Raw genomic sequence first — 10,068 nt, 5'->3', positions numbered from 1 at the left:
TAAAAGCAAGATAGAATTATGGATCTTGGTCAGTGACTTACAATTATGACCCTAAATGCACATGTGAAGATTTAAATAAGTAACCTTGCATGTAAACATTAACCAAGATACTAAGTAGAAAATGGAAGATAAATCAGCCTAAATGCAAGATAGAGTTACGGAACTTGGTCGTGACATAAATTATGACCCTTCATGAATATGTGAAGTTTCAAATCAAAATCTCCGATAGTTATTGAGGCATGTAAAACTTACTTGTAAACATTAACCAAGAGACTAAGTAAAAAAGGGGAGATAAAACAGCCTAAATACATGGCACAGATATGCGTGCTGTTCAGTGATCATTATTTATGACCACAAATATACATATGCAGTTTCAAAATTGTATCTTTAATAGTTTCAGAGATATGCAAAACTTGCATGTAAAACTTAATCAAGAAAAGGAGATTTTTTAGTTCAAAAGGGGGCATAATTCAGTTAAAATACATGGCAGAGTAATGGATCTTGAGATGTGACCTTCAATTATTACCCTAAGTACATGTGTAAAGTTTCAAGTAAATACCTTTGATAGCTCTTCAGACCTTTAACCAACATTTCTAATTTTCAAAGGGGCATAATTCTGCAAATATTACAGACAGACTTATGCAACTTCGCAAACTGATGTACATTGTTACTATAAAAAAGTATTTTAAATTTCAATTGAATATCTCAAACAATAATTGAGATACTTGACTTTACAAAAAAACTTTGACCAAAATTTTTGTAAGTTAAAAAGGGGCATAATTCTGTAAATATTGTAGGCAGAGTTATCCAACTTTCAATCTGATGAACATTGTTACTATAAATAAGTATTGTAAGATTCAATTGAATATCTCAAGCAATAATTGAGATATTTGACTTTACAAAAAACTTTAACCAAAGCAGACGCTGACCCGGACGACGGGGCGACTGCAATAGCTCTCCATTTTCTTCGAATAGTCGAGCTAAAAACTATTTCTAATATCCCAGTTCAAAAATATGTTACGTCGGTGGGCTATCGGAGATGCATCCATTCATTATTTCAGGCAACAGTGGGCAGCTGAGTAGTCGCCCACTTTTTCCGGCTAGCTGCGTAACATGTAACAATAAAAAGTCTTCTTGTGGGAAAAGCGGAAAAGTTATCATTTTCCAAACCTTAACACTAATTTTGAGAAATTTTCGGCAGTATCGTCTCCGCTCTTCATGTTCAAGGTATGCTAGTGAACATGATTTGTTACCTTTATCAGAAAGGTCAAGTTAGAGAGGACTTGTCCTCATGAGTGACGTCATTGGAAAGAGCATGTTTAAGTTTCTGTTATCTATAAGGATTGTAGTATTTTGAATTATTCTCAACTATTTATCTGAGTATGGCAGGATCAAAACAGTATTATTTGGAGACAGCAAACTATTTCATTGGTGGAGTCCATGCATAGAACTATTTTAATTGCATATCAAGATGGCAATAGAAAAAGAAACAATAGAAACATGATTATTTCGCATTTATTTTAACATTTATTTTCTAAAATAATATATCTATGTCACGCGGTTTTGAGATGATGAAAAAATAAGACTTGTGTCTTATTCAAATGTTATTTGGTGAAAATTATGAAACCACCATCTCTGATCTGAAGATTTGCAGCAATGCATGGCGAATCTAGGCAAGTGGTAACATGATATTAGTAAACGTGTCCGTGCATGCCGCTGAAACCACGTGACATCTCCCCATCACTTTTTGCACGAGCAGTCGTTGCCACATCTGCATGGGCCTTCCCCAGTACAACCTTTCCCACATGCACATGAACCTGGAAACAAGCAAGTTAAATCGTGGTGCTCAAATAATCTAAATTACTAATCGGATAAAAGTGTTGTTTATGTAGATCTGTAACACTGATGTAAGTAAGTTCAACCTATTGATTACACGATTAATTATACATGATTAATGTTAAAACGTGATAACGGAAGATAACTGCCCTAATAAAAATATCGAATAAAGATAAACATTAATTATGTATCTCAAAAGTTCAAATTTATACATACCACTGCACTTGCAGGTGGCGACTTTACATCCGGGACAGCTGCAATCGGAGCCACAATTGCAGTTAGGACCACATTTGCAGCCGTCTGCGCTCGTACATTGGTCGGAACACTTGCAAGTTCCAGCTGTAATAAAAATTATATATGAATATATTTCAACTATTTAGATATATGTGTATGTATATATATGTAGCCGTTAGTATACAGCCCAGTGGTCTACATCCGCTTATCAACCATAGGATCTTAAGTTTGAGCCATTCGCCGGTCTTTTCTCATATGGCAATAGAACTAGCCTCTGACAAGTACATTAAATTTTTTTCTGAATACTATCTGATATCTCTGGATTTTCATTGGTCAATGAACATTATGGACAGGTTTCCGATCTATCAAATACTCGAGATCTGAGTTGGAGCTTAGAAAATTCTTTAAAACCCAGATAAGTTCCAGGAAAAGAACTCGTAAGTTATTTATATAAGTTACAAGAATCTAAGCTTAAAAATTAAAGATATCTAAAAATACTTTAGTTTTTCCATATGTATATTTGCAAAGTGGATAGGTTTTAACCATAAATTCGTGCATGTGATTATCAAATCTGCTATACTTATCCTAGGTATCTATCTGTTGAGATAAAGTATTTCAACCATTTACATCTTATTTTGTTAAGATTCAAACACAATTTTAAGGTTGCCAGATGTAAAAAAAAACCCGCTTACGAGCGTGATGCATACGAAGCAATGGTTGGTGTTGTAGTTTGCTATTTTTTCACACACACACATATAGACCTAATTTTGTTTATAACATCATAAAGGTATAAAATAAATCAGAATTAAAAAAGTATTTAAACATTGGATTGCTTGCAAATAATAGTAGTACTAGCGTAAATCAAATCATCAAAATAAGAATTTTGCTGTTTAACCGAAATCCCCACTGTTTAGAGGTGTAATAAATTATCTTTGTTTTAAAGCGTTAATAAATATAAAAAATATAGGACTTGTGTCATATATCATTTTTGTATACCCTAAATGTTGGGAGTTTTCGCGCGCGAAGAAAAAGAAAAACACCATAAACAAAAAAACAAAACTAAAATAGCGCGGGAAATTTATTGCCCTCAGGGTCGATGGACGGATAAAAATTGAATACCTGTGATTCAACTTGAGTCTAAATCATGTTTTAATTACACAGTAAAGTAACGCTCGAAGGTAAGTAGGTAATTTATTGGCGTCTGCGCCGAAGCGCGGCGCCTCGTATGGAATGAGAAAGGACGACAGCAACTTCTCGAGCCTTTTAGTCGGTCATAATAAAAGCCGATCATTCCGATCGGTATGAGGGTGCTTGATTATTAATTAAGAATGAAATGTCGCGATATGTTACAATGAATACCAAAAATTTTAAGGTTTCCAGATTTAAAAAAAAACCCCGTTTACGAGCGTGATGCATACGAAGCAATGGTTGGTGTTGTAGTTTTCACACACACATATAGACCTAATTTTGTTTATATCATCATAAAGGTATAAAATAAATCGGAATTAAACAATATTTTAACATTGGATTGCTTGCAAATAATAGTAGTACTAGCGTAAATCAAATCATCAAAATAAGAATTTTGCTGTTTAACCGAAACCCCCACTGTTTAGAGGTGCAATAAATTATCTTTGTTTTAAAGCGTTAATAAATATAAAAAATATAGGACTTGTGTCATATATCATTTTTGTATACCCTAAATGTTGGGAGTTTTCGCGCGCGAAGAAAAAGAAAAACACCATAAACAAAAAAACAAAACTAAAATAGCGCGGGAAATTTATTGCCCAAAGGGTTGATGGACAGATAGAATTTGAATACCTGTGATTCAACTTGAGTCTAAATCATGTTTTAATTACACAGTAAAGTAACGTTCGAAGGTAAGTAGGTAATTTATTGGCGTCTGCGCCGAAGCGCGGCGCCTCTTATGGAATGAGAAAGGGCGACAGCAACTTCTCGAGCCTTTTAGTCGGTCATAATAAAAACCGATCATTCCGATCGGTATGAGGGTGCTTGATTATTAATTAAGAATGAAATATCGCGATATGAATACAATGAATAGCGAACTGGAGAATTTCGCAATGCAAACATTTTCAAATTAAATAACCTTTTCCGTCAATAAATCGCGCTCTTCGGGGTTTTATATTTCTCGTTTTGTAGTACACAGTGGGTAATCATGGTATGTTATTGTTGTACATGTATCCTAGAATGATCAGTTGATGACCTAAATATTCCGAAAATCTATTTATAGATATATCTTTTCTGTACGAAATCTGCTGTAGTCATAGTATTATTTTTACAATAGGTTTATCTCTTAGATTTGGTTCGCTAAATTGCTAATCATGGTCATACAACTACATAGTTAGGTGAAGAAGCAGGCGCTTGTTTTGGTTGAGTCTATTATGTTTTGTTTAGGGGGTTGAGTTGTCATACACAAATTTACAATTTATATGCATTTATTTTTTTTCCAATGATTGTTATTATCTTAAATGCTTCTGGGATTGTTGTTTTATCATTTCATTTGTAAATAAGATTGTTATATGTCTATTAACGGAATAATTTTAATGAACACGAAATTACTTCACACCTACATGTGTATTGGTAACGTGATGGTTTAAGCCAATGAAAACACGTCAATATTATTATACTCAGGCAGAGAAAAAGTGTGCAAAGAGTAAATCGATAATCTTTATGTAGCCAGCAAACTTTGAATTGCAAGTATTTTTTCATATCTTTTCGGCAGAATAAAGTTTTCGAGGATTCGTATCGTAAAATGGCTACCATTTACAGTATCAAGTGATTATCCCAAGCACCACCGCGACTTAGCGCGGGAATTTTAATTATAGCTAACCTCGGCGCGTATACCTTTTTCATATTTTATTGTAATAAATATTTACAAACTGTGTCTTTCGGGGTTTATTTTATTAATATATAACCCATAATGATGTTAATATGAATAAATAATCATATCTCAAATCTTTGACTATGATTTACAATGAAATTCTACCTTAAGTGTATTAAAAAGGTTTTTAATTTCCTGTAATTTTACTTTGTGATTATGCTTCAAAGCAGTCAATTGACCGTGAATTTTCTTTTCATATTTTGATTTCCTTGAAATCATTTTTCTCATCTGAAGGCATGCAACTTTAATATGGTGATACATTAATTACATTCCATGAAAATGTTTAAAGATATAAAATATCTCATGACATGTTTGTTCATTTTACATTACAACAAAAAGTAGTATGCAATCGTACCTATATTACATACGAATGTATGTAATATTTTTCTTGTTATCACTCCTATCGGTAATTCCCGGTCTCTCCCGGTCTATTTTGACCGGGATTTACTAGTGACCGGCGAATAGTACCACATGTTTATTGTCCGGTCTGTAGATGTTTGATATCGTTACAATTCGAAAAAAAAACCAACAACAACAACAATAGCATGTTTCATTTTATCTATATGAGATAAAAACAATAAATATGTACAATAATTGAGAAAAAGGTACATGCTTATGGTATTAATATGACATTATCAACTTTGAAACATTTTATTTAATCTGTTATTCGTGTTTAGTAAAGATGCCGAGGAATTATTCAAAGTCACAAATTAGATTTTATGAATTATTCAATCGATTGATAATTCAAAAAATGATAAAGAAAAATACAAATGTACATGTACATGGTTTAAGAATAAACAATATTATATATTGAAAGATTAACGATAATTTACTGACTTTTTCCAGTTAAGTGTTGACTTCTAATCGTCGGTAAATATGACAATTGAATTCTTAAAATTTATTTTACAATTTTAATAAAAAAAGAGTGGTAAACATAAAAACTCAGTATTAAAATAGCACGTAAAACATAAAAAAGAAAAGAAAACAATAGTCATAAAATTTGTATTTTTTTTATTAAAATTAATAGATATTACAATTGACATTACGCCAGAGAAGAGATTGCTCCGCCCACTGATTCACGTGACCCGGTCATTCAGAACCTTAGACAAAAGACGGTACCGACGTTTACGCGAAACTGTCATGCCACTAAAGTGACTAATGAATTTACCTTATATCATTTGGTATATATAAAATTTTAATGCTTTTATTGAATAGTTAAATGTATTATGGTATTTAAAAAAGTAACAAATAACTGCATTCACGCATTAATGAATAAAACGTTTGGCAAAGATCTTGTTATATTTCTTGCTGACATCAAGAAAGATGTTACTGACAAAATATCATTTTAGTTTACAAATTCAAAGATAGTTAAAACTGATGTAGTGGAACATATAATAGTAAAATTATATCAATGAAACAGTAACATTTACAAATGTTTTTGGGGTTTTATGTGCGAAATCACTTATATATAATGCATTTGCGCATAAATTGTCAAAATTAAATGAGAAAATTGCCCTTGCGTAACTTTGTTGTATGATATATGATTATATGTTTATTTGTACATTAGATATTTTCGTGATAAAACACAATATTATTCACTTCAAAATAAATTTCAAATATACCATACCTCAACCTTAAATTAAAACCGTGATCAGATATGATGTTATTGAAGCAGATGTATTTAAATATTTAATCTTTAATCTTAATTCATTGAGCTTTAATAGAAATATTTAGGTAGAATAATTTCACCTGAAATATTTATTGCATATGTTTTCATTTTATTTGCAAGTACTTTTTTCCTACTGCAGCATTTTATTGACAATATGTTATAAATGAACAAAAATGTCATATCTTATATTCTTATAATATATTATGTGATTATGAATAGACATAATTGTAATGAAGGAAGGAATAGAGTATTTGTTTAAACTTTTTCCTTGTTTAATGCAATGTGGTATAGCCAGTGCTATATAACTTATTATCTTTATATATAGAAAGTTACTGATTTTTTTTTTTTTTTTTTTTTTTGTAAAATGAACTAACTGACTCCATCTGTCAATATGTCAGGATATTTTGTAACTTAGATATACCGTTTTAATAGCTTTAAATTGACAAAAAAATCAAAATTTCAATATAAATAATGCTGCACCATTGTCTTATACACATAACTTGTCTAAGGAAAATGGCGGACTTCTCAGACATCTTAGCATGAAACTGATAATGATCGCCGATTGGCTTATCTGTAAGACCCCTGCCAGCTTGATTGACAGGCGGCGTAATGTCAATTATTGTATAATAAACAGTTATGCTCTACATGATCAACATGGTAATATAACCAGTGTCATATTTTTACTAAGTGTGAACAGATACCTTAAGAGGGGGTCTTCGCATAATAAGGGACAATTATACAAGTGTAGTACGTGTTGATCATGCGTTACACACATGGATTATAAATGATTGTATACATGTATATCCGTTGCTATTAATAACCACGATCATAAGAAATAACAAGTAATTAATATTCTAATCTCTAGCATGCCAATCAAAGTTCATAATGAACAATGTCTTTCGTCCGCTCATTCATAAGTGATATACAATTTTGGTAGTTTATAAGAATAACTTGTCATCATATGTCTACTAGTTCATCTTCACTCGCTGCATTTCTTGCTTGGACGCCCTTTGATGCTTTGCATCAATGCTTTTCTTGTATTTTATTGATATGGCAACATGAAAAGATCACATAACGTCGAATTGGAAATATAAACCAAGCGAATTGCATTCATTTATCAATCAATCTATTTTCACATAGAGTCTACTTCCTTTTTACGCCTGATTTCTCACATAGCAAAATTCTTTACAACATTTGACATGACATTATAACTGAATCCAAGGTCATAATTATATAAAGTTATAAACTAAAAAAAAACCTGAAAATTTCAGCGTGCAAGATGTGTCCTGCGTCAGTAAATAAATAAATTGACATCCCCGTGATACTAAATAATAGAAATTCCAATCTTAACATGAAGGTTGAGAATTTATATTAGACATCAGACTACCTGTTATTTGAATAGTTCTTTAAATGACACATATTCATTGCATCCCATCTTTTCAAGAAAAAAGATCAAATAGAAGATAACTATTAACAAATCTCAAAATACTAGAATTTGAAATAGATCTATATTATTAACATGTTACACGGAATTTATACAATGTAACTGGTTTTTTTCTGAACTTTACAAAAAATCTCTCGGTTTTGGATCTACGTGCGTTTCAGCATTCAAACTTGAAACAAGGAAAATAAAGTACATCAACTTAAAATTTTACCTGTCAAATAAAACATAAAATGAAATGAAAGACAAATACATTGTACATAGTCGGTAAACGCCCTCATTAAAACTTTCCTACTTTACTAATTCTAATTATAAATCAGTATTATATTACAAAAATGATAGAGCTATCTGTTATATTTTGCAGAACATTTAAAATTCCAAACGAAGACTTGATCATGTTTCCAGCAAATATTTTTCAAAATCGCAAACTGTTTTTAAAACAAATGTTGCATGATGAGAAATCGGTAGATTTAGATCAACTTATTAATTATTCCTTTAAAAATCGATAAAATAACGCAAAAAACGTAAACAGTAACCATGATCTGTGAAAAAAATAATATATTTTACTTACATTCAGCACAGTTGCAAGGATCACCCATCTTGTTTTCAGTCACTTTGTTTAGTTCAGCTTCAAAATTTTTCCCAATTGTCTACTCCGATGTCTTCGCCTTGAATGAATATAACCAGTCAACCACGTGACCTCCTGTTTACATTTTGCACACGGCAGGAAAGAGATGTGTGCAAAATCGATTTAACCTTTGTACAACGTGCCTATACTGTACTATATATAGTCCATTGTGGCTCGCAACGATAATATTTAAGTCGGTCATGGCCATATTTACTATCTGTTTATCCTGCTAATACGGTAAGGTTTACGTTGGGCAGACACGCTGATAAAATGGAGATATCGGTGCAACGCAACCATACTTATATCAACTTAAATGATTTATTGAAGGTTTTTAAGTAGATCAAGATCTTATGTATTAAAATTTTATTACAATGTCAAAACGTGCAGATTTGTTATTCATTCTGTGATATTTTCATTATGCATTAGAATGGCTTTTTGTCATCAGTCACCCTCAGCTTTAGCCTTTATCAGAACCTCATCGATACATATTGAAATAAAATGAAGAGAATGGAATATCTAGTTTGAAAATATCAAACTGATAAACTTTGAATCAATTTTGAATTTTAAAGTCCCTCTTACATTTGGGACTATTTTTGAAAGATATGACCTTTGCGCGGCATGAACTCGAGCGGTTCTTGATTTTAAAGGATTTTGTTTCATTTGAAATTTAAAGAAAGAAACGCATATCTAAATTACAAGCATGATAATTAGAATACCGAACAAGAGTCTGATATCATAAAATGTATTACGCTCGGCACAAAAAGAAAGTTTTTCTTAGCCTTGCCTGATAAATTTTGTAATATCAGACACTAGCTGAGAAATAACAAGGGAGCTACCAAACGCTACTCAAATTCAAGGATATACCTCATTTCAAGACCGTCTGTGATCGCAAAGGTCTATACTCTTTTGATGTGTGAGAATTGATTCTTTGTTTTTCTTTGGCAAAATTAAGTTAACGTATGTTCAGTTGCAGTCATCTTGCACTATTTTTAGCAAACATATGGTCAAAACTTGTTTGGAAAATAACAGAACGAATATAACAAATTAAATGCGAGAGACTTGAGCTCTCTGATAATGCTGTTAAAATTAAGTGAAATGGTCCATATTGGAAAGTGTATAATATCATATTTAATTTTGTTGATTGTATTTAGTATGATTGACAACATATGTGATAACTAACCACATAATGATCACATGTGTCAGATACATGGTCATATTTTTTATAGCATGACATATCTATGACATATCTTTGAAAGATAATAAATTGTTATAGATCAATTTATCTGTTCATGCTCATTACTAAGCACTCCAGATCTATCAATATAATATTTTTATAGAAATAATTTATAAAAGTATCCAAA

General features: G+C 31.4%; 1 protein-coding gene across 1 annotated transcript; it reads right to left on the bottom strand.

The window, feature by feature from the left end:
- Positions 1 to 1,499: 1,499 nt before the first annotated feature.
- Positions 1,500 to 8,804, bottom strand: LOC132728147 (metallothionein-like). Its single transcript, XM_060713775.1, has 3 exons — positions 8,651 to 8,804; positions 2,053 to 2,175; positions 1,500 to 1,817 (listed from the first exon to the last, which is right to left on the bottom strand). Exons 1-3 carry the CDS (start codon positions 8,676 to 8,678, stop codon positions 1,741 to 1,743), a joined length of 228 nt encoding a protein of 75 aa, XP_060569758.1. The 5' UTR covers positions 8,679 to 8,804; the 3' UTR covers positions 1,500 to 1,740.
- Positions 8,805 to 10,068: the final 1,264 nt, after the last annotated feature.

Source organism: Ruditapes philippinarum, unplaced genomic scaffold (genome assembly GCF_026571515.1).
Source record: "Ruditapes philippinarum isolate M1 unplaced genomic scaffold, ASM2657151v2 ctg22185_1_1_1_1, whole genome shotgun sequence".
NCBI classification, from domain to species: domain Eukaryota; kingdom Metazoa; phylum Mollusca; class Bivalvia; order Venerida; family Veneridae; genus Ruditapes; species Ruditapes philippinarum.
Note: the sequence above shows the minus strand (reverse complement) of the source record. Positions and strands in the feature narration are given on the sequence as shown.